The sequence below is a fragment of the Phaethon lepturus genome, unplaced genomic scaffold (assembly GCF_000687285.1).
Source record: "Phaethon lepturus isolate BGI_N335 unplaced genomic scaffold, ASM68728v1 scaffold20327, whole genome shotgun sequence".
Lineage (NCBI taxonomy): Eukaryota > Metazoa > Chordata > Aves > Phaethontiformes > Phaethontidae > Phaethon > Phaethon lepturus.
This window is the reverse complement of record NW_010552776.1, coordinates 1-26389: the sequence shown is the minus strand read 5'-3', so window position 1 is coordinate 26389 and position 26389 is coordinate 1. Positions and strand designations below refer to the sequence as shown.

Sequence of the window (26389 nt, the reverse complement as noted above, 5' to 3'; positions counted from 1 at the left end):
TAAGCATGACCTTTTTGTGTTAGAAAGTTTGGCTAGAGAGAGCCCCCCCTAACTAGTATTACAGTATGTCTTTGTAAGTGCTGTAGTCTAAAATATTAGATGCAATTTGTTTTGAAGTATTACAGTAGAAGTTCTCGGCTTAGAAAAGCTGCAATTCCTGACTTTGTACCACCTGCTCTGTTAAGTGCTTTTGAGATCAATACAGGAAAGACATTAGCCTGTGAAGATACTTTGTCCTTTAGAACTGCTACTGGAAGGTGATACATTTGAAGGATACTGGTAATGAGAGATGTGATTAGCAGCCTAATAAATAAGGCAAACATCTCTCTTTGCCTTTTTCTCCAGTGTGTGTTAGCCTACCTATGTTTTTGTTAGAGATTTATCCTGGTTATAAGATTTGACAAACTTGTCTCATCAACCGTCACCAGAATGTTAGTGATGATAATGTGGAACCTCTCTTTGGGGAATCTGAGCATCTGTTTAGGATTCTGACCTTGATTTCTTGCTTGCTGTAGTTGTTGCATTCTGTCTTCTCTATGTTGTCAGGAAGTATTGCACCCGAAGCGTCCGTATTTGTTACAGGCTATTGTGGTTACGGTCGGGGTTAGTTCTTGGTTCACAGGTTGACCGAAACCTCTGTTTTTCATTGAAAATGTTTTTAATGTCTTCTATGGAAGCAGGCAGGTGACACGAAACTGTAAATTCTGAACTTGGAACACGAAACCATGCACCTGCACAGAACAGAAAGGTTGCTCAGGTATTTCCAGCTGGATGGATGAAAGGGCATGGCTGGATGAAGGTGAATGACTAGGGAAGAATGATAGTTCAAGTTGAGAAACAAAAGGCTTAGAGTGGAAAGCTACACTTCACATTACTTTTCCAGAGTGAGATGTGTCTAAGTCCAAGGAGAGGTATTGGAAGAGGCCTGTAAGTAGCGAAGCTCTTCATGCATCTCCTATGAGGAAGCAGAACTTTGTATATTCTTGTGAAAGAATGGAAATACATCAGAGATGCCCACTGCCATCCACAGCTTTTTTTTTTCTTCTTTAATTTGATGCAGTCCATACATTTTCACTTTATTTGGTCCAGGAGAGGTAACACTTTGTTACCGGACCTCATTCCTTACTCTGAACCACATTCAGCAGGGGAGCACCTTGACTGCACTGCAAATCAAAGCATGTTGTGACCTGCTGGTCAAGTCCGCAGCAGTGCAGCCCTTTAAACGGAACTGCTGTATGATCTGTGTGTTAAAAATGCAGCTTCTCAGAAGTGAGCTAAGCCAAAGTTTAGCAGCTTCCCCTGACTTGAGGGGCAGATTATTGACTATGGAAAATGTGAGATGCTATTATTATTCTTATTGTGCTAGGAGAGATTTAAAAATAAGCTAGTTTAATAGCTGTTTATTACAGGCAGTTAAAAGAAGAAAAATATAGAGGCGGATTATCTAAACAGGATTTTTAACTGTCAATTCTTAGAGTGATCTATAAACCAAGTTAGTGCCTAAACAAGAAACAGGTATGAAAATGGCTGAGGCGTGGGGTATTTAGTTGATATAATTTTGTGTGATGTAGAAATGAAAAGGCAGCAAGAAGGGATTGATTGACATAAATGACCTAAATGGAAAAAGGTTGTTTGGTACCCGATACTCTCATTCCAGCCTTTCTTCCATCTGCCTCAGAATAGTTCTGTTAAGAAAAACATAGCTTCTCTCTCTAAGCATTCTTACTTTTCCTTCATCTGTGGGATCAAAACCACTTTTTACTTAACCTGTTTTGTAGTCGGCCATATTTTACAGAAATCTAATGAAAAACTGACGAGTCCAAGGCCGCATACCTATCAATGCAGGCAACACTGCCTCGTTCAAAGTTCACCCCAACCTACTTTGTTAAGCTAATACCTCATTACATTTTCCATATTATGCCATTCTGGCTCCAAATTAGTTTTGATTTACAGGTATTTTTCCAACACAGAAGGGTGAGGTTAACTGCTTTAAAATTAGAAGCTTTCCACATTGCTCAGGAATATGTTTCTGTGGCATTGAGGTAACTTTTTCCAAGTTACACAATAAGTTCATTGTAGCAACTGCAGCAATGTATGGGAAAGGGTCGAAGTCCTGGGGCTGTTTTGTGTTTCCATAGAGTTTAAATTACACGCCGCAGCCTTCCCTAATGATGTCATCGGCACTGCTGAGAGCTGACAAAGCAGGAGGAGATGTTGCTGGCTGGCTCCTAGCAAGTGCGTCGTTCCTGCTGTGCTAAATACCTATGTCACTGGTGACATGGGCAAATGGAATAAAGTGGCAGTCATTGAGAAGCAGTGGGGGGTGATGTGCCCCCAGAGGTGCAGCATTTTACCAGTTGTGCCTGTGGGATGAAATAACTTCACTGGACATTGTGGAAGTATGTTTTACTCATACAGGAGTAAATAAAGTGACTTTTCCGTCACAGCTAGATGTACAACTTGGGATATATCTACATTAAACTAGAGCTGTGTTTTAACGGCAAGAGGCATTTGCTCAGTTTGGGTCCTGAATCTTATATATTTCAAAGAGGAAGAATATATATCTGTTTTAGTAGACCATTTAATTGGTAAAGGGAGTTCTACCCAAAGATGAGTGACCTGATCTGTACTTGCGTGAAAGGAAATTGGAACAGAGCCTCGTTTTATGGTGGTGTTTTTTTTCCATTTTGACAGGACCGTTTATTACATCAGCATTCTTAGTGTTATGATCCCTTATAAAAACAACTGTCTCCTTACTTTACATTGTTTATAAAATAAGAGCTTTGGCTGTGAGAAGTACTACGTATTGTGGTAGAATAATAACTGGGAATATGTGCATTGCATGTAAAATGCTAGAAGAATCAACATAACATTTTACTTGCTATTTATTTAATAGTTTCAGAGCATGACTTGCTACTAAAGCCCAAATTCTGCAAAGTACTCTAGCATGGATCAGTGGGGCTGGGGCTTGGACTGATCATCTGTGGCCTGTTGAAAGATGGCCTACAGGTCTAGTCCTGTTCTTGACTGGCCACGGTGGAAACTGGATTTGGCCCTTTCTAAGAGATTGTTTAAGCAAAATGGAATTAAATCTTTCAGAAAAGTGTGTTATTTTTTTGATAGTCAACCATGTAATGCAAATTCAGGCAATATGACTTGGGAATTAAAATGGCATGGGCTGTTGTGACAAAGTGTAATGTTGCAATCTTGAGTCCAGCCACCCTTGGATGGGGGGAAGGTTGGGTGTTATCACTCGCTCCTGGGAATCCCGGTCTGGTAACCAGGACGGTGTGGCTCTGGGGCTGTGATCAGTCTAACACCTCTAGGAGACAAATTTGGCCTAGACTTACCAGGTGTGGAGGTCTTCACTTATTCCCAGGTAATGCACCCCCAAATGGTATTCTCTGATGACGTCAGTCAGCAGCTCCAAGCAAATGCATCTTCCCTAAAGCCAAGTTTGATAAGTCACTTCTGAGAGCCTTTTAAATCCAAATGAAGAGTAGCTGCTCCACGCAGCGTGCTTGCGTCCGTGCCAGCAGGCACCCTACTCTATACCTTTTGCTTTACTTTCAGACAGAAGCTCCCTACTGCGATGCAGCAAGAGAAATGCTTGTGCAGCTTCAGTTTAGGGACTTTCATGAGTGAGCTGCTGCCAGTCATTGTCCAGACGTGATCTCTGGTGTCTTCATAGTATGTTTAATTAATTTAGTTCAGTGGGTTTTCTGCAGCACTGGTGGCCTTATGACTGCATGCCACTGATTTGGGCCAATCTGTTCAATTCAAATGTACTAACAGTCTCATTTGCAACTTCAGCAAAGTCACTGGAATTGACTGGAGTCAGGTGGGAATGTAATTTGTTAACGCTGGTTTGTATCTTATTCCATCCTTTTTCTAACGGATTCCTCCTTTGAAGGCAGTGGCTCAAAAGTGAGGTGATACAGATGTACTGCCGTGACTAATTCATTTTTAGAGCATGCCACTCCTTTAGAAAGACGGTTTGTACCCCTGGAAAGCTAATGGCATAGCCGAGGGAGCTGGGATGGAGCAGTGGGATGCCCAGACACCTCTGTGGGGACTTCAGGTGCTCCAGAGCCTGTTCCCCTCCCGGCTTCACCTTCTTTGCCCTGGCCAGCAGCGCTGAAAGCTGGCTTGGGTGAAATGAGGTGAAGCAGAGGGTTGGCACGTCCAGCCCCAGCCCTGTGCTGGGGGCTGCTGCGGATACCAGTGTCACGGTCCGAGCCAGCCTTGAGCTCTGCTGCTGCGGGAGGGCGGCAGCGCCGGTGCTGACCGGGTGCCACTGGTGCTCTCCCCGGCCGAGATCAGGGGCTCGGCTTCCCGCAGCACTCATACTTGACACGTATTTACTCTTCCCCTAGTGTTTCCCTTGCTGTGCTGATGTAACCGAGGCCATTGCATAATAACCTGGTCCTAAAAATGAATTTCTCGTAGCTTTTACCATGTGAAAGAAGTGGAGCCAGCAATGCTGGTGGTGTCCAGAGCCAGAGCTGCTGGAACATCTGATTTCTGTGCCTCGGACAGGCACCTTGTCAGTCTTCTCGCTCTGCTTAATAGCGGGAATTTTAGAAGCGACTGAGTGGATAAAACCAAACGTTTTCCAGACGGAACTGATACTTTTGCTAGACTTTTGCATTTGTTGTTATTAACAGTATGGGTGTGTAACCACTGGCCTGCAAGCAAGGATTTTTTCTTTCAGAGAGTGACTTAAACAGCCCCAGACTTTATGCAATCTTCCAAAGAAATGCAAAATAACAAGAAGGATTTCAGTGGGAAGTGGCGCTTTGGGCTTTCTTTCAGATCTCAGGAACAGCTCTGTCAAGTCAGGAACAAATCTACTAAAGCCAATGGAATTAGTTTGGTCTAAATAAGATTATAATTGGGCCTCTCTGTTTCTGCATTGCTCAAAAATAAATCTCAGTAAATAACTTGGGGTCAAGTCTCCTCCTAGCTATGCCACAACCATGCTGAAGTTGGGGGCAATTGCCTCAAATTCACACTGTCTGATAGTCAACAGTGAAAAAATGGTTGAATAAATATCTGTGTTTCCTAGGTAGCCCTTTCAGAACTTGACTTGTAATCAATAACCGTTTCTTACTAAAAATACTATGTTATTGTCTTCTTTGAGTTCCTCGATGTCACTGCAGACATTTCTTCCACTGAACTTTCAAAAGGTGGGAGATTTCACAGGCCGACCACGGGTAACTCGGATCACGTTCAAAGCTGCGGGGATGTGAGTTGGCACCGGCCTGGGTGCCGCCACGTGTCACTTGTACAGCATTAGTGATGTAACGCAGCGCCTGTGGCGTAACGGCTTTTACGTTTGAACCGACTGACGTCCGCCTGACTCGGAGAGAAGGCAGAGCAAGCTCGCATCTCCCTGCAAAACGCAGCGTAGGCTTTTCCACGGTCATTCACAGCATGCTCCTCATTTAACGTTTTGATGGTGGACCCAGGATAGAAGTCTACATTTTGAGCTAGATATAAAGTTCTCTAGAGTTCAGCAAGTAGATGAACTAAGGTTTTGGTTCTGTGTGTTGTGGAACTGTAATTCAGATGCACTGCTCTGGTCCAGATCTAGATCCGCTCTGGTCCAGATCTAGATCCGAACTCCCTTAAAACTTGGGGATATTTGGAGGATTGTTTTTGTTTTTAAAGCCGTGCAATTTTCTAGCTCTTACAAGTTGTGTTCATTTTGGACTCAGTCTGTTATTATACAGCCTAAGAGTAGAATAGCTGCTACTATCAACACGTAATCATAAATATTTCTACTAATAGCCCAAGCCTGACATTCTGACTTTAATTAATCTGATTATGTTTAACAATAAATTGTAGTAACTCTTTGGACATATTTTTTAACTGGTGAAGCTGCTAATCAGTTTTGCAAAACTGATATTCAGTGGACTAGGGATTTACCTTGCTTGAAGGCAATATTAATCCCTGGTTAAAAAGATTACTATCTTTATATTGCTGGGATAATCAAACTAATCTTTTTTTCCTTTTATTTTTTTTTGTTTGTAGTACAGTGAAGTCTACCATTATTGGCTTGGAAGAAATTAATTTATGGGAAATGGTTCATCTACCACATGAAAAATAGATTTGAGGTAGGTCTGAATTTATTTTGGCTTTCTGAAGCCTTTGAATGGATCAGTTAACAGCGGTATGCGTAAAGCACAGAAATGATAGCTAAACCGATGAACTGCAGAAGCGGCGAAGTGCCTGTGTGTCTAAAGCTGGCAGGCCAGTTTTGCCTAGCTTGGAAGGGCTGAACGTAGGAAGCTGGTTTCCATTCTGGTTTCCCGGAGGAGTGTGTGTGTTTCGGCTCCAAAGAAGGCAGGGAGTAGATCTAGAGCTTTTGCCTTGTTTTTAGGAGATGTCCCACTTCGCTCTTGCCCGATACCGTGTTAAACTTGCCCAAGGAGGTTTCCTGGGACATAAAAGGGCTGCAGATTTGCCTCCTAGCACTGGCTTGCTGTAGAAGCTTGTCCAGCATCTCTTCTGCTCTTGTGAGACGAGGCTTCGGGAGACATGCGGGTTCCTGCAGGACTTGTGGATGTTTAACTTTGACCGATGTGAAATGATGGTTTCGAATGCAGTGCCTTTGCTGAACTATCACTGATGCAACCTGCCTCCACGGAACAAGCCCGACGTCAACTTTTCTTAAAAAATTGAGGAAAAAAGTTGGTCTCTGGCAATGAGATGCTGTTTTTATTTTAGGCACCTGAATGTATGAGTGAGGAGAGTAATCTGATTAGCACATTTGCTAGAGAAATGAACCAATGGGAAGGTGAAAATACTAATAAAAGATAGAGTTGATTTTTACTCAAAGTGGCCTTTAAATTCACAGTATATGCTGTAAGAACACACTTATATAACCTCTATTTCTATTCATAAAGGTTTATGTGGGTCTATATTGAATTATGCATTTAAAATTAATCCACTGAGGCAGCCCACTGAGATGCCACTTCTCATTTAGTAACTGCATTAAGGACTTTGTGCTTCCTTTAGAAACTGTGAGAAGCTTGCTTTGTGCTGTGGAGAGGAGCTGGCCTGCCAGATTCAGACTGGCTATTACAGGGGCTCCGAAACAACCATCGCTCTGTCTCTCTCTCTCTGAGTTACCAGTAAAACTCTATTCCTCACTTGTGTGACCCAACTCGTGCAGCTTGGCTGAACCTGACAAAGCCAAGCAACTTGTGTCAGATTCTTAGACGAGATAAATGAAGATTTTCTTCGGGGGTTGAGAACAGCTGATTCTGCCTTTGCAAGGCTGTGGAGACCTAGGATGAACAGATGCACACATTAGGTTTTTTATACCAGCCGCTGTAATTCAAGTTTATTAAGTGTCTTGTTTGTGTAGTTTTCCAGTTCCTCAGATGTTGCAAAAGGGTCAAGAGCCCTTCTAGATGTTTACATAGATTTTGTTCTAAGAGATCTTAGGCTCTCAGCTCTTCCTATCTGCATTCTCCAAAGTGCAATTCTGCTTCTAAAATGGCTGCAAAATGGTGTTGTGAGGCTCTGTGTGGTGTCTGAATTAAACTTCTTTAGCTGAAAAATAAAAGCCTACCAGTTCTGCGCATTCACACTGTGATGTAAAAGACAAATTGAGATATCTACATGGCCTATCTCATTCATCATGAAAAATGACTTGTTTTGAGAATGACTGCCTTTATTGACTCAGTGCAAACCTGTTGTCATCCTAGTCTGCTTTTGGTTGTTATTCTTTTTATTATTAAGATAGTGCTTTGTGGCCTTAGTTTAAAAAAAAAAATTGCTAAATACCTAGCAAGCCGTTCAGTTTGTATTTCTCATTCTGTGAACTGTGCTCTTACTGCCAAAGTATTCGTGTCTCCTGAATATTTAAGTAGTTAATTTTGTGAATGGTGAAACTGAAGAAGTTTGCTGTCATATACAGAGTTGAGTACCTTCTCTTCCGTATTTCCCACCGCATCTGTCCGCCCCATCCCTTGTGCCGTCCGCTCTGCATTGCAGCTAGTCCGGAGCTCCCTCCCTCCTCTGTGTGCGTGTGCGTGTTGGGTGACTGGTTGGCAGTTTCAAATCTGAAAGGAGGTGATAGAAATCTCAAAAAAATAGATTAAAAATCAGCCCCCTGGTTCAAAACTCATCAGAGATGAGGGACGGGCAGTATCATATTGTGAGTGAAGCTTCCGTAGAAAACCAGGCTAAAAGTATAAATAGTCGTAAGAAGAACATTCTCTCATTTTTGCATTCTGTCTCCATTTACAGTCAGCAAACAGAACAACTTGTCTGGTTGGCTTCTTTATTTTTGCATGAGAGAATTAGTATGTGTGATTTACTAAGGGGAAAGCTAAGTTGAAGAAAAGGATTTTTATCTAAGTACAGAAAGTGCTTAGTCCCCTGATGATTTTTATCTGCTAAGGGATTAAATTCCATAGTCTAGATTCAGCTGCTATAAAAATGTTGTCTCTTGCAGACATGACTGTGCTGTATTAGATGAGCGTTGCACTGCTGCAGGGTGTCATGCAGCCAGTCCCGGAGAGGACTTTGACTACCAGGGTAGACGCTTTAAATGAGATTCAGTAGGCAAGGTAAATAACATTTATATATAATGACCTTATTTTAAAATAGTCTTGCCTTTACCAGATCTGTGACAAATTTAAGGCTGATATGCTCAAAGTTATTTAGCTGTCTCATTAATGCAGGGGAGAACTGGATGTCTGAGTATTTGGGGATCTGAAGTTAAAGTAGAAAACAATGGACATCTTGAGGAAAATATTATCAATGATTAAAATAGATCAGGAACATCTTTCTTTAAGTCTCACCACTTTAAAGACCCCTTATAGGTTTATTTGTGTTTAGATTAAGGGTAAATAACATAAAATTAAATGTTCGTTTTAGTATATGAAAAGCAACCAGTTGTGTAACTGTCGAGTTATGAAACCTATATTTTTGTCCTCTGCATCCTGAACATCTGTGGCCTATATTTAATTGCAGTTTTCATCTCCAATTTGAAGAAACAATGTTTAGCCTGAAGACAAAAGTGATCTGTGTAGTGAAATCAGCTAAATAGCGTGGTCGAGTCTCACCTGCTAACAAAAAAGGCATTTTTATACATGTTCTAACTTAGAAATTGTACTGATTTGATAGTTTAAATACAGTTAAGAATACTCTGGTGCTCTGAGCAATGTGACAAATGGAAGTTTTAAGACATAGAGGGATTATAACTCGAGAGGAACAGGTGCATAAGGATAGAAATGTGGGGCCATATTGTGGTATTAATTTTTAAGCAGAAATCCATACTGATTCCAGTAGGGAGTCATTCTGGTGAAATATTGATGAAATGATATGATATGGCCCATGGGCAGGAAATAACGAAATGTGGAAAGTAAAGCAAGCCAGTACAAGCAGGGAAAAGAATATTAAATGCAGAACCAAAGGGAATGAGCAACCTCAAAAGTAATGCTCCTGAAAAATCTGGAGAATGATGTAGAAAGAAGGTTATATGTAGAGTGGCAATGTGATAATCTCGTCACCCTTCACATAGCCAGACAGCTTCAGCCCAGATTTGCAGCTGCAATCTATATTTTGCAGCTGGTCCATATAATGGACCGGATGAGATTTCTGCTTCAGTCAAGCTCCTTTTTTTGACTTGGAATTCAAATACAAATGCTAATCTGCATTTGTGACTCAGAAATCTCTAAGTGGCATCCTTACCACAGAGGAAAAAGATGGAGCCTTCCTGTAGAAATAGAAAGGTGAGGTTTGAAGGATATTCATCACAGTCTTTTAAAATCTTGGTAGTCAACAACGAACGTCTGAAATGTTTGCATTCGGTTTGCTTCCACTTCATTGTAGCTGTTAAACTCAAGTCTCAGTAGGCTTCTTAGTCCATGTCTGAGTTAGAAATCAAGATGACTGCAAGTGTACGCTGATGAAAACAAGGGAAGTTACGCAGTTTTAGGTTTAAAACAAATTCTGTTGTTTGAAGTAAATCTTAGATGGGGTTCCCAGGTACGATCTCGATGAGATATCTCGTGGTAAAACTACAGTTTGCTCCAAATACAATACAATCTATTTCCACAGAGGTAAGGACTTCCAAACCTCCAGTTTTTGCCTGCACATCTCATGAGATAGATAGGTGGTCTGTCTGTCTTAGGATAGGCTGTTCAATAACGAAGGCTTGTTCAAAGCCATGGCATTAAAGAACCTCATCAACTAGGTATCCCAGTTAACTGAATTGAAATAATTGGAAATATTTCCATCTACTAATAAAACATAGCTTCTACTAGTTTTCTGCCAGAGACGTATTAAGCATTTTATTTTGAGAGTTTTTCGAACACATTGCCATTCATTTCCTCACGCTGGATGTGTAGATTCAAACGAACACAAAGCAGGAACCCTCAAAACATACGCCGGTAATACATGTATGTTATGCAGCCAGCAGTTCCCTTATTTAAAGAGAATGCTCTAAGAATTAAATTTCATAATTTTCTGAAATAGCGAGGACATTTAAAGAGCATCTGTGGATTAGTCTGAGTAAGTTTGTTCTGTAAACTGCTTGAAAAGAAAACAGACTCTTCCTAGGTATTGCAACAAATTGTTCCCAGCACTTCAGCGTAATACACTAAATGAAAATTCAGAGGAAGCAACACAATATTGGATGAACCTGTTTCAGAACATTGGCTCAGGCCACAAAGCAAGTAATTAACAAGCTGAATGAAGCATTTAAGCCCACGCCTTATCATTTATGTAACTAACCTTTGAGTTTTGGACGCACTGGTATGCTGCAGTGAAGCCTACACAGTGTTTCTTTTATGTGTGTGTATTGAGCAAATGGGAAATGCATACCCTGCCATTTGTTTTTCACATTTTCAGCACTTATCGGAGTTCTCTGGCTGAGTGATCTTATATCGCAAAAATGTACGCCTCTTGGTCCTTTTTTCTGTAGTGCAGTATAAATCTAGATGAGTCTCAGCCTTGTTATGTGCGTGGGGGGATGTAGTTTACTTTTAAGGGTGTTTTTGAGCTTGTGTAAGGCGTCATTAGTAGCACTAGGAAAGAACTAATCGAATGCCACTTTTCACCAAAGAAGTGAGCAACAAGAAGTGTGGCAGGGGATTCTGCAAACTCCATGTTTATGGAGGCAGCCTTCACAAACAGCTTTGAAAACAAAACAGGAATGCTGTGAACCGATGAGGGCTGAAAAGACGTCGTTTCCATCCTTGTAACACATCTGTTTTTCCCATCCTGAGCAATGTCGGGCATGTTAGGAATACTGCGACTGCCGGTGACAACATTAGCTTCCTACGGAGCAACTGAGATTTAAGTGGAGTGTAACATCACCTCTGCACTCGGGGAATGAGTCATTTAGCTTATTAATTCTCTCACTTTCGTCTCTCCCTCCTGTTCTTTTCCCCATCACTTTATAACCAGACTTATTTGGAACTCTTGTAAGACAAACACCATTTCTCCTTGGCAGGAGGGAAATAAAATAGCATACTTAACACGGTTATGTAACACGCTGCTACGCATGCCTAAAATGAGGTCATTTTGATTAATATATTTATTGGGTGTGCAGCTGTAACAGGAGATGTAATTGTGATTAAAAAAGCACCATTTCATTTAGTCTCTCTGCAATAATGTTCATTTTTTAAACTAATATCCCCAAACTTGATGGGAGTTATCTGCTAGTTAATGTCATAATTTGTGCCCTTGGGCTATGGTCCTAGCCCTCCAAACCTTGGAAAATCTTTCTAGGGTGGAAACACGCCTTCTTTTCTCTCTTCCTTCGTCTGTCAGAAGTTAGGTAAGAATTCTGCAATAGTTATTTTTATTAGAAGTAATCCAGTAACTTATACGTAGAAGCAGGGAAGAGAACAGAGGCAAACTGTGGAATTCCTTAAAGTTGAAGACGTTGCTGGATGATGGAGAAAGTGAAAAGACACGAGATGTGTGATAAAGCCCGTTACAGCGGGCTGGGAGAAAAAAGCTGAGCAGCACCCTGGAAATGGCTCTAGTATCATCTATTGGAATGAGGGAACCGGTAGGATCTGCTTTTGGAATACAAGCAGACGTATTTTTCTTTTGGGATGTTGAACTGCCATTCTTCAAAGTTCTGACGCATCCGGTTCTATTTCGGTTTGATGACTCCTAACTAGACACGTTAGGCGGCTGCTGCTCAGCAGCCAGCATTTAAAAACACTGTGTTTTTCTGTTCTACTCTTTCTGGCAAAAAGCTCGTTATTCAAGTGCTTGCTCTAACCTTTAGTTACCCTGGTTGCATAACTGGAAAGCAGCATCCCACCATGCACTTCTGTGACCCAGTTGTGCCTTCCCAGTAGTGACTTTGTGAGTTATGAAAGGTGTGTCTGCCAAATTGCTACAGAAACATTTACTCTACTGACCCTGATTTCCTAAATGTTATATAGTCATCATTCACCAAGGAGTAAAAAACGATGTAAAAGCATGTGAAAAACCCCTAATTCCTCTATGTTGAAAATCCTTGTGTATGCTCTTTAGCCCTGATAGTGCTTGGGCTTCTCATTGATAAAAAATACTTGTAGCAACCACTTTTGAATCATTAATGCTTCAGTAATCTTTCAAAATGAATTTTAGATGGTACATTCAGTACTAATAGTCACAGCACAAATCATTGACTCATCCAAGGAAGAGCCTGAATAACAATTGCTTTGTTGAACTTACAGTCTAAATGGTGATGTTCAGCATTCACATTTTCTAGATTGTCTGCAGACTTGCTAAAATCCTTCCGCATTATCGTGTCGTCTGTTCCCATGTATTCTACTCACGATAAAATCTCCATGTGGATGAGACAGAATTTCTAATATGTCACGTAGAGAAAACTATTTATTACTAGCATTACTTTTACAAAATCTTTCTGTAGCTCACAGAAAATACAAAAAAAGGCACGTGTGTGTTTGGTTTTCTTTTCCATCACATAATACAGCCTAAGTCAGTTATATAAATAAAGTCACTTACATAAATAGCTTAATTCTCCTTTCATTTATGGCATTATAAATCAAGAGCAGATCTACTGAAACAAAAGATGTTACACTGGCACAAAACCGGTATTGACAGCATATGCAGGCTTTCATTATATAGATTCTTTCAGCCAGTAATTTTTTGGCTTTAACAACTCAAAAGCCATCCTATCATAAGATGTAAACTGTTCAGTGCGTGGCAGCTGAAGGCTAGTCTTCATAGCAAATCTTGCTCTTCATGTCAATGCTCTGTTTTTCAGCTAGCCTCTGTATATTAATTTTCGGTATCAATAGACGTTTTATCTGGTTAGTTAGAAACAGAACATCTCTGGTAAAGAAGGCCTGATGATAACATTACTGTTGGCTAGTAAGCATGACTTAATCTGTTCTTCTGTTGTGTAGTTTTTGGAGAAATTGGTATTAGTGACTGCTGATAAAAATGTTTGAAAATTATAAATACGTTTTAAAAAAATCCCAAGCCCAGCCCTGCAATAGTTTAGTAATGCAGCTTCTATTCGTCCTTCATCTGTGTATGTGGCCAAGAGGATGACCGATAACATACCTTACATTCTTATCGACTGGGAGTAGTATGGAGTAAAGACCAGTCAATCCACAGCTGCTATAACAGAGGCTAAATAACTGCTAAATTAAGAAGTCAGCTACATCTTTTGCAGATAAAAATGTTGCCCTGCCTTTCACTCAGCCATACAGGGAACCACAGCACGTTCAGAGATGTTCCGTGGTGGTGTGGCATCTCATGCACAGAATGAAAAGCGTATTAGAGCTGCCTGACAAAATTTTCAAAGCTGTGGCAAGGAGCAGCTGGGAGCCATCATGCGGCATTGCCCGGCCCTTGGCTCAGTCCCCGGGAAGTCAGTGCAGGTTCTTGTGTCGGGGAACTGATACTGGGAAGCAAAGGCTGACTTGGAATAAGTGTTTTCCCTTGAACTGCTTTACATGGTAAGAGATCATCAGCCGTTTTGGATCATCATTTTAATACGAAGCATTATATAAGTGTAGGTGACTTTAGAGTATTTCAAATACCTTTTGAATAAATCTGTGTAGGTACGCTGTTATAAAATGAGAACACAGTGGGCAAGTAGTTGGGAAATAATTTGCTACCCTATATTTGGGTTAAATTTTCTCTGCTGTATGCTGCATCTAAACACCACTTTTTGATAGGTATTCCTAAAGCTTTCCAAACTAAAATCATGAGTTAAAAGGAATAGTTTAAATCAATGTGTTCCTAAGCAAAGCGTCAGTTTTGACTGTACTATTACCTGATGGAAAAGCACTTAAACCAAAATAACTTCCTCTACTCAGACAGAAATGTATTTTGCCACAGAAAACAGGAGTCTTGACATAATTAGTTGTTGGCTTACCATATACAGCCCCAGCCTGTGCCCTGGGTTCTGAAATAAATACAGGGCCTGAACAAGCTTACGTGAGAGACCAGCAAGCCCATCTCCGGGGCCAGAGGTGGCTGGGACTTAGGCAGCAAGTTACAAGCATACCACGTCTTGCTTAAATGACAAGGCAAAAGGAGCAGCCCAAACATATGTAACTTCTAAAAAATTTTGGCAACTCTTACACATTTTAGTAGAATAAGATATGGAATCACAGAAACCTGTAAAGCACACAGTACCAAAGTTCAGAGAAGTGCCGCGCAGCGCGGGAAAAGCCAGGCCCTCTTCAGTTCCCATCATTCTTACTTTACTACAGCAAAGAGGAAAAAAAAGCACTTGACGTCCTTTACAAATGATGAGGTTTGAACTCTTCACATCAAGTAGTGTTGTGTGACTGCAGGACCTAGGATTTGTTCTTTGTTCCTTTATCTAAGCAGCTCGTGTAATATTTGTTCACCCCGTGGTTCTGTGTTATGCAAGCCAAAGAGTAAAGAACACAAAAATTTTAATTAGCAAACAACTCTCCACACAGACTTTGTTGGTACAACATAGTTATAAGTACATCTACAAACACATACAGGTTCTTTGGACTATGATCTTTTTAAAATATATTTTATATGACAATGTGAACAAATCTGGAAAAAACAAATTACTTCAACCTTCGGTAGAGGTAGCTGAACAGTACTCTGTTCAGTGATATGAGAGTATCACTTAAGTTTCAAGTTCATTACAGTGCACGAAAGGATGTTTTACAAACAAATGGAATATACAAGTCCACAAATCTTTTTATTTAAAATGGCTTGATAGATATATTTCTGGCACTCTTAACCACATAGCTTCATGGAATTAAATTGGGCAAGTATATGGCGCCAAATTAAGACATCTTGCACAGACAGTCTGTTGCTCCTCGTTTTTGTACTTCTCCCATTCCTCACCAGGGAATTATAGAAGCTATTACGTTGTTTTTTGCTACACTTCTGCTCTGTAAACCTTTGTTCTGCAAATTGAATGTAAAGACTTAAAGATGCATATGTTTATATTTATAAAATATATGGCTATGACTCTATTAAAAAGCTCAAGAATGGCAATAACAGAATACAGGCACTTCTATGCGAGGGTTACTTTAGACCTTATGAAACTCCACCATTAGTAAGCACTTCACATGATACCTGGATGAGTAAGTTAATGTAATAGTTCAGGTTTTTTATTATCCACCATTTTAATCCTAAGCAGATTAGTTTCTTGTACCCAGACAATATTTATTTCGCAAAGTGTTTCAAAATAGTGACTTTGCTAAAACTACCGTTTTTCTGTAGCTATAAGACTTTCAGTGGTTTACTGGGCTTTGAAATAAACTTCATATCCTAAACTCTGCTGCACCAGTTACAAGTTAGGTCGTGAAGCTGACAAATGAAACGAGAACTAAGCAGGGGTTGAGTTCATCTGATGTAGGACTCGGGGGAAGCGGGAGCAACTACCCTAAGTGCATATAGTTCCACTGGGTTTTTATGCACAAAACCCCTGTAGTTAATTTACACTTTAAAAAAAAAAGTTTGTGAACATGTTCTCCATTCCTAAACACTGCATTTAAATATAACTCCTGTCTGTCATTAATTGAAACACCAGCAAAACTTCAGCACCAAGTAGAAATCATTAAGAGGAAAAATTTTCATGATGAGAACAATCAGCCATGGGAATAATCTCCCCAGGGAAGCGGTGGATTCCTCACCATTGGACACTTTCAAGATTCAGCTGGACAGGGTGCTGGGTCATCTTGTCTAGACTGTGCTTGTGCTAAGGAAAGTTGGACCAGATGATCCTTGAGTTCCCTTCCAACCTGGTATGCTAGGATTCTGTGAAAAGACTATCTAAAACAAAATTTAATTTTATAAAGCTCTTTCTCTCCAGCACAGATTAAGCCAGAACTGCAACATCCAAATCTAAATGATTTTTTTTTTTTTAGATTAAAATAATCTTTGGATTAAGAAATCCATAGTTCAGGTGTTCTGTTAGATAAGTAGTCGTACAGGACAGAAGGACAGGCCAAGCAATAGGTCAGCCATTCACTATGACAGCTGGTATCTCTTATTGCTACAAGGTAATGGAAAATAAGGTATCAGCACTTAAAGAAAAAAAAAAAAGGTAAAAGGAACTTTTACAACTAACACCAGAATGTCACTTAAGACTTAGCACAACAAGGGCCCATCACACCATTTTATCATTTCATTATTAAAACTACTGAACTACTTTCTACAACCACGTCTGAGTTCACCGTCAGGTTTCATGATTTTTCCCCAATTAATCCAGTCCTGTCTCAGGTTTACTTTCAACCAAGTCATGCTAGCAAAGATGACAGCTATTTTCATGGAAACATATCCCCTTGAGTTACTGCTAAACAAAGGAGCATGTAAGACAAAGTAAAATTATTTTGAGCGTTGTGTGTCTGTATATGGGAATGAAAAATTAGTATTACTTCCTGCAGAAAACATCTCTTTTTAATTAGAAACCATATAATGTGTATGTACAGGGATTTAGAAAGGTGATACTGCCCGTCTTTGTTAGCTATTTTAATGTGTTTTGTTAAATACTTCATTTGCAGAAAAGTGAAGAGATTTCAAATTAGCAAAACCATACCTTACAAATGCAAGTCTAAAACTTCAAGGAGTCTCCGGGAGATATTTAGGTGATATTGCCCAGGAGACTGGCACTTAATCTCCACCCCCATTACACAAGACTTGCTTTTTGCATTTCCTCTGCCTTTTTAAAAAAAAAAAAAAGAGAGGGGGGAGGCTGATCACGTTTCCTTGGAAATAAAAAAATTCTCTTGATTTTAATAATCCTAACTCAGTGATCCAGGGTTAATGGAAATTGACTGTTTTGAAGGACTAGCAAGAAGCCTATGCATTACTTATGCCCTCACAACAAAGATCAATCAATACTTCTGGCCACAGAGGAAATGCAAGTTTGAGTCATGATTTTTTTTTTTAAACAGATGAACAAGACTGGTTATGAGACTGGGTTTGGTGTCTAGAAAAATGTGAGAAGCTTAAATAAAACACTCCCCCAATTAGTATTTTATCTGATCAATGCTGTTTCTATAATTGTAAGTGAAGGTATTTTAAAATCTGTTCAGCTATTTATTCATACCTGTAATAAACGTTGCATTTACATCTTGTACTGATTAATACAACTGAAAAAAAAAAAATACTGTGGTGTAACTAGAAGATTGTTTGGTTTTAAAACGTCATTATTGAAATTTTACCATCTCAATTCACTGAAGGCTAAAGGCTACTCCTTGTCCAGCTTTTCCTGCATGGGTTTTTTGTTCTCTAGCAAATCTGTTTCTCAATTCTTTTTTTTTTTTTCCAGATGGAATTTACAGACTTTAATCTAGGATGTGTGGTCACAGAGCAGTCCCGGACAGAATGCTACTGTACAGGTAGAGATGGACTTTCTTGATGTGTCAGATTTACTGCCCATATGCAGATCAACTGTGTGTTACATGCAATAGGTCCAGTGTTTCCAGGTTACAAATAATGCACTGGGCATTCATGATATAGGGCACGTACACGAGTTTCTGCTAGGGAAATGCTGGCAGCTTTACTCAAGGCCAATAAAAAAAGACAATATTCACTTTTAAAAATGAAGGATTCTATCCATGCCCATTTCTAAATCAACAAAATAGGCAGAATGTGAGTATGTAGAGGACTTAGCATGCAGGAAAAAATGAACAATGTCATCAGTGAGAAAGCAGTTTAAAATAGATATTGAAGGTCCTTTTCTCACAACTTTTTTTCTACGGGAGCAATATGTGCCCCTGGCATTATGCAATAATACATCATGGCTTAAGGAAGAATTGCATTTAATGCAGCTTCACTTCCAAAAAAGTAGAAATCACTTCGTTATTGACTTATGAAGAAAAATGCCATAGCAGGTGACAGCCACCATACACTTGTTTTTGTTCAGAGTATTTCTATGCGTTGTTTACAGAGAAGCATGTGAAGTACCACCTACGGAAGAAGTGCAGCAATCTAGCAGCATGAAATAAGTTGTAGTGTTTCTAGAGTAGCTCCATGCAAACACAGGATACGTATTCCATTCGCATCACAAGGTTGAAACCTGTTTGTCTTCCTTTCACTTCTTTGGTACCCTTATGGAAAAGTTCTATAGAATTTAAGAAGAATTGGAAACTTAACAGTATGGAAATTACTTTTAACTAATAAATATTTCTGATGAGATGATGATGGAAAAACGCATGGAAAACTGACATTAAATTCTGCTGCATTTTTTCATAAAATGGAAATTTGGCATGGAATGGCAAAGAACGCTATCCTGGGTAAAAATAACAAAGAAATTCGTAGCATTCCATAACATTCTCAATTCAATCTATTTTTTTGCCACTGAAAAGGAAAACAGTAGCTTAGAATCAAAGGCCCAATTCTGCTCACACTGAAATCAGTGAAAGTCAAAGTCAGATGGAGGCAAGATCAATCCCAGAAAGTGGTACACTGAAAGCAATAAAAGCAGCAAAAGAAGTATATGAACTGTTGATTAAAAAACCCAAACCAAGATACTTCCTACTCTCATTTCTGCCCTATTTTTACCTGCTTTATAGCTAGAAGTAATCACGCTAAAATTCATTTGTTTACCTTGAGAGTTAACAACACTACCCAATCTCTTAAGAGAAATGGGTAGAGATTTGAAGCTAACAGAAACCTGAAGATGGGTGTGAAATAAATAGCATTTATTACAACATATTCCTTCTCATGTGTCACAAACTGCCCTCTGAGTCCTACAGTTCAAAATAACTCCCCCCTCCCCACCACAAACACACACTCCAAAGCCAAATCCCACCAAACAATTAAAAGAAATAAAACTGATCTTAACAGCAACAAGAGTTGATGTAAAAAAAAAAAACCTCTGTGTAGTAACCTACAATGAAATGATACCGGTACTTCCAGTTTTCTTTAGGAGAAGCCACTTTTCAAATACTGTGGCTCTTTCTTTGCAGTTGTTTGTAGCCATTATCTGTTCTTGCAAGAAAAGAGTTCAGATATAAATTCAACTCCAAGTTATTCTCTGTTCTGTGAAAAATTAGGGGATAGAGCCTTCTGTCACCACTATGGCCAATTCCCACTGACATGAACTGATAAATACTTGAATTTACCCAAGCACTTAAGCAGTTATGCTTAAGGCTAAGCATATACTTGACTGTTTTGTGATATCAGGAACCTAGTTGCAAGCATAGGATCAAGCTCCAAAAACTGTGCTTGAATTCTCAGATATAATCTGTGTATTCAGAAACTTCACGGCAGGCTGTTTCAGGGAGGAAAAAAAACCCCTTCTTAGGCTACAGTAGAACTGGGGATAAGTAGAAAACATTCAAAGTATTTGAACACAAATATCTGAAAAAATTATCAAAGCAGTTGCTTGCGTACTGCTAGAATCATCATTTTGCCCCCAGTCATAAATACAGGGTAAAACCACTATAAATAAATAGAGCAGCTCACTTTTCTTTAGAGAATGAACACATAAATAATACACATTTTGAAACAAAAAAATCATAGTGCAAAAATAAATTATCAAACGGAAGTTGTGAACATTATTTTACACAATGCTATATAAAACCTGAACCATTTGGAATAAAAGACTTTGCAGTTCACTGAAATAATGCATTAACATTATTATTTCTGCTTCACATTAAACTGCACAGTTTATCCTTTATCCACTAAAAACATAAAAATAAAATAAATTAAAAAAACCCTTAAGCTTTTTAAAAGGTTTATGGCAAACAAGATCACTTTTTGTTCTATCACATTTGTTATTAATTTAGCAGTGCAGTGATTGAATAATCATCTCAGAGTTCCAAATGGAAACTATTGCAGTATCCATAAACATCTCTTGCTCTTTATAACTCAATTTCTTTGAAATTCAGGCTTGAAAATTCCTGACATTCAAATCTGTAAGACATTATTGCAGTTAGATGAAGTTACAAGAGAGAGTCTACAGTCAAGTACGGTTGGGAGACTTCACGGCTCTCCTCACCATCACCGTGATCTTGTACGAGACATGAATGTAAGGACACGTCTGATGCCATTCAAGCGGTCTTTGAGGGATTTCATGGCCAGGAAAGGGAGCTGAGCTCTGTTCTCAAGTGGAAGGACAGCTAGGACCCACCAGCACCAGGCTGGCCCGTTAGGGTTAGCCTGCAGTGAGGGGAAAAAACCAGAAGTTAAGATACATATAGATGGTAAGGTCTCGTTTTTGAAGATTTCTCTCTGAAAGCACAGTATTTTCATAGCAGTCTAGCAAACAGGTCATTTCATTGCCAACCTAATGTCTTGTGATTACAGTATGGCTTGAAACAAATTAAAACTAAATTGCACCTTTCCTAAAAATAGGATGTTGAAGGCAGAAGCAAGATGCATTTCTATTTCTAGCAACAGTTTATAGGCTGGGCCTTCTAAATTATTTTTAATGTCTTTTGTTCCCATGTTATTATTGACCCAGCTCTTTGGGATTCATGCCTCCCTTCATACTTTATGACACTACTTCATATTTAGCTTCTGTTGTTATATCCTGTTATTTTAGGATCCCTACCATTTGCAGTCCTTGAACAAGAGTACCAAGTTTCCTCATCTATTTTCTCTCAGTCATTTAATTAGGGAAGTAGAGTAGGCAAAGAGGCATTTAAGTCTCCTGGGATTAACGCAGTTGGTTAAGTTGTCTCAGGAAGTTACCAACATGAAATACAAGCTTTTTGTTCACATCTGTACTACCACTGGTGTATAGCAACATAACTCAGACACTTAGCTTATGCAGCAGAGTATTCATATTTCCATCTTAAAACACAATGCCTCCCAGCTTATCGGATATCCCTGCTATTTCTGTCTCTAAAAGTTACATAAGCCACTGATTCTGCATACCTGTGGGTCAGGATCCTTAGCTGGCATTGGACCAAAATGACTGAGAATTCGACTTTTGAGTGCTTGCTTGAGGGAGTTAAACCACATATATGCCTGATCATAGACAGAATTATGGAGAACAAGTAACGCCGCATACTCTTGTCCTTGCACCTAAAATGAGTAATGAGAAGGGGAAGGCTACTGTTAGTTTAGTCTGCATGTTGGAGAAGGCACAATGTTAATTTTTAGGATTTTCTTAGGGTGGATAGGGGAAAGTAAAAATGAGAGTTCAGGGATAAATCCTGAAAACGAATTTAGTGTCCCCTCATTTTGCTCCCAGGCCCCATCATCTATCAAATCCTTCATTTTCTTAACCTATATTCTAAATCGAAGATGCTTGCAGAACAAGCACTTTCTGGATTGCTATATGAAAAAACATTTACATAAACATCATACAACACAGAAGAAAAGATTATGCAATGCTTTTTTTTTTTATAAATTATTAGCAGCTCCTCAGAGGAGACATTTTATCTTCTCATTGTATACTAAAAGCTCATACATCACCCAGAATACTTTGACTGCCTACATGTACATACATATTTTTAAATAAGAATTAATGTAAATAATTTTGAAGGTGTAGTGGACCCAATCCTGCTCTTTCTTACCTGAAAAGGAGTTTTCTAATTGGCTTCCATGCAAATGGAGGCAGGTTCCACTTCCTGCCCCCCCACAAGATGCAGTTATTCTGTCTTCTGGTTTTGTCTTCTGCTAAAAACCTCTAGGAAAAACACTCTTCGGTGTATGGGCAGTGTGTGTGCATGCTTATGGTAGCTATTATGCTTCCAATCTTTAACCATGAGCAGTTAGTAAATACCACAGACTTGTTTTACTAGAGACTGTTCTACAAAAAAAGAATTCACTGAGAACATACGTGCTTAGAATTTCACATATAATAGTTTAAATGAAATATTTCTAAATTTACCTTTTGATCCTCAATGTACTCAATATCTGCTGTATTATAGCCATCACGCTGGCTGTGCTGTATCACCTTAAATCTCCTCTTGCCGATGCTGTCTACAACAGAGCGACCATCAGCAAAGAATTCAACATTTCTTATCTCCAGAATGCAGCCATAATCTGCAAAGCTATTGAAATCAGAACAAAAGCAAGTAAACAAGTCTTATTCTCTGCACCCTTAGTTCCACAGAACTGCCATACAGCCAGTCCCTGCCACAAAGTATTTACCAGTGTCAGCTCATTTCTATTGTTCATAGTACTGACCTGCTGTAGTTCAAATTATTCCACAATTGTTTTCAAAACTATCAGGAAGATTCAGGCTGTCTAATCTGATTAACACTAACTGCATGTTTTGGAATACAGGGAACACCTTATGAAATTGAAAGTTTTACAGCTCAAAAGCATACTTTCTCCATAATCCTAATATGTTCAGTCAACTTGTACAGAAGAACAAATGACATTCAGAATATCAGAATTACGGAAGGACTATGAAATCTATAAAGATAAAAAGTTTTCCCACAATTTCAGCAGATTTTACTTTGTAGATGTGTATTTCGTGCACATCATACTTTTTATGGTGTATACATACCCTGTAGGCATACACGATAAAAAGAAGGGAAAGCTAAATACAGAGACAGACATTAAGGTCAAATTACCTAAGACTGACTGTAAATGGCTCAATGTAAATGCTCAGCCAGTCTTTATGAAGATCCTATTGTACCTCCACAGCCTCCACTATATTCAAAAACAGTGAGGATGTAAATGCATCCCAATCGCTTAACTATTCTTTTCGTAATTTAAAAAAAAAACCCAACAAATGAAACCCACCAACACCCCTTACTGCCATTTCAATTTGATTTCTTGTGGCAAAGCACTCAGATTTCAATACAGTAGAAAATTCCTTTTCATGTATTACAAGAGGTGTGCGGCTCAACTTCATGTAATACACGCTAGCTATGTGTGTTTCAAGAAAAATGGGCAGTCATTAGTCAGAATCTAAGTGCTCAAGAGAGGAACTTCAGTCTTCTCAAGGTCTTTAACTGGCATGATGAGAAAGAAACTTTCTCTACTGGAAAACTATCACAGATATTATAGCCGTGGACCTTTCTGCATCTCTCCAAAGAGACTTGCTCCAGACTAAGTGCTCACATGGTCCGAGCATGCTGCACACTCACCCCTTTACAGGGTCACTGATGCACATCCCAAATTGTTTGGTGCCAGTCTCCATGCACCTTCGAATCATCAGGCGGTAACATGGCTCAAAGATGTGCAGAGGGCATGGGACTGTAGGATAAGCCATTGTGCAGACAAATATAGGAACATTCTTATTTAGGCTGTAAGAAAGGACAAATAGGGACGACATTTTACCAGATGTCTGAGAAGGTATAAAAAACATTTTATGCAATAACATGTGTTATCTTTAAAATTATGATATCTTTAAATAGAAATTATAACATCTTTAGAATAAAATTCTTAATGGACTAAGTAAAAACTAAAATTATTTTTCCCCTTAACTGACAAGATATTAAGGAAAGTGATACAACACTTACTAGCAGAAGAATTTTTAGTTATGCTTTCTGGTTTTGCTAGTGAGAGCATTAATGCATCTCTATCACTGTTTTTATTTACTTTATTTTCCTTAATCCCATTTCTTCCCTACCCAGTACATTCCAACCCCCAGCCTGTAAGACTGCTTCCACCTATTGTCTCACTCTGGGGCTTTTATGGAGGGCCACTGAAAGCAACCACATTGCTTTATACTTTGTTTATAAAGCGACCTTCTGGAATTCTTCTACATCTGTTTGTTTAGTGCAGCATCCAGTTTTTATGCTAAAAAAGCATAATTTAAGCACAATTGCACCTGGACCCTGGTCTCTTTGAAATCAGGTGATACTGGGAAAGAAGCTCCTTTGTCAGCATCTTTGCTCGCGTTCCACAGCCGGAGGAGCCATTCATCAGCTAACAGCAGTAGCATTAAAGATTGGATTTTACATAAATGGATTACATACTTGGAAAGCTCTGCTATTTCCTCTTCATAAATCTTTCTTCTTTCAGTGAGTTCCTCTGGAAGATACCTAGCTATTAACTCCTCCATTAGTACTGTTTTACAGTATTTCCTCATAGCCAAGCACTGCAATAAAAACACACGCAAGCAGTTATAGATAACGTCTAGCATTTCAAAATGTATGGTGCCTATGCACAAGATAGTCATCTGTTAGCTCCGTTTCTTACGTCTACAGCAAATCAAAATGATCTTTTAAGCTTGCACTGCCACAGAAGAGTTGCTTATTGAACTATTCCCTATGTTATGGGTATTATCTTGGGAAATCTGGGAAGTAAAATCACCTACAGATTTTCTGAGTGCAGGTCTGGCCCTAAGGTTTGAACAGAGGAGTCTATCCATGCTTTGTAAGTCATAGAGCATTTTAAAAGTCGCATTCTTCCTAAGTTATGTAGTATTTCTTTTGAGTTGGGAGATATCAAAGGTTTCTGAAGGTGCGACTTGATCCTATCCTGTGCCCTTGAATTTATTCTGAGAAAACCCAAGCATCATTACCTCCGAGAGCCCTTCCTTACACAGGGGACATTTTGGGTTGTGATCCAGGCATCTCTCAAGACATTTGAGACAGAAGGTGTGTCCACAAGGTGTAGTGACAGGTTCATAGAAGAGTCTGGAAAAATCCAAAAAACAAAGACAACAATATCGTGTACCAAAAAAAGCTGTATTCATGCACTAATTTAATGACTAACTACTCCAGGGATAAAGTTGTTCCTTGCTTTTAATTTCTTCAAACTTCTGTATTTATTCAGCTTACAGACTTTCTTATTGCCACCTAACATGAAAGGCAGCCCGTGAACTCTAATTGCAGTGAATGTGAGAGAGAATATTGTCACTGACTTCCAACAAGCCAGGATTTACTTTTCCTCTATGTCAGCAATAAATAGAAGCAGAAGTTGGACCATCTGACTTTTTCTAATGAAATTGAGCAATACTTGCACAACTATTACTGTGGAAATCATGTGGTTACTTGTGTGTGTAGAGCTAAGCACAAAATAGCTATTTGCCGTAATAGCCCACATAAGTGATGGCAATAAACTATTATTGCCAACTCTAATGTGGACTTGGAAAGCAGTTTTGTTGGAATAGACAGTTTTTCACCTTCAAATGACTGATTTTCTGGAAAATGAGTGACATTAGGTTCATGTTTCATCTAGAAAAATATTTAAATATATAAGGCCAGGTCTTCAAAGCATCATGGTACCTCATCTCTACCCATTTCAAGCACCCCGTGACACTTATTTTCATGTAAGGATTTTTTGCATCTTATGATCATGTGATATTGCAAAGTGATGTTTCCTTGCCAGTAAGTACCTTCAGGAGATGTAAACAATATGGAAGTTGTTTTGTTTGGTTTTTTTAAATAGAAAACATTCAAAACCAGAAATTAAGTTGTTTGGCATATACTATATTCTACAACATACTGTCTAAGCATTTTAAGGTCTCAAATATTAGTCTAATTATAATTTAAGTGCGTTAGTAACTTTACTTTAAAATACTACAGTTTATCAAAACAGCGCACTCGGTTCTATTATACATGTGCAAATTATAAATATGAAACCCCACATTTATTAGCATCTTTAACAAGATGAGTATTTAAGAACGTAATTTGCTCTTAAGAAGATTGCCATAGACAGTTTACTAAATGTCATTAGTTGCTATAAATATTGACATTCAAGCAAGGGAACGTATGAAGAAGTATCTAAAATACCACACCTATCTTATTGCAACTTGGCTGTATAATCGAAAACCCTTGTTAATTGTTTCATGAACAGAAAGCTCACTGCACCAAGGCTACCTTATTGCTTTAAGCTATGTAAAATACTGAACTCTACACTACGTTTCAGTAAGCGCATATGTAATTATGTAGTAGTGACTTGGTCTGAAATGTTAGCATAAAGACAAGAAATTCCTGTTAAAATGCATGGTTCTGCTCTAGCTCTCACGACCGCCAGCAGCAGCTTTTTCCTAATGACTCTAAATCACAGAATCACTAAGGTTGGAAAG

The 26389-nt window shown here is 39.0% G+C and overlaps 1 protein-coding gene across 1 annotated transcript; it reads right to left on the bottom strand.

Annotated features, from left to right (window-relative positions):
* Positions 1-20165: 20165 nt before the first annotated feature.
* On the bottom strand, positions 20166-24995 carry LONRF3 (LON peptidase N-terminal domain and ring finger 3; the record flags this gene model as incomplete). The annotated part of the gene is made up of 6 exons (XM_010291332.1): positions 20166-20607; positions 21328-21477; positions 22289-22451; positions 23499-23657; positions 24333-24454; positions 24881-24995. Coding segments are annotated over 6 exons (868 nt in total), but the record flags the coding sequence as incomplete, so codon positions are not given.
* Positions 24996-26389: the final 1394 nt, after the last annotated feature.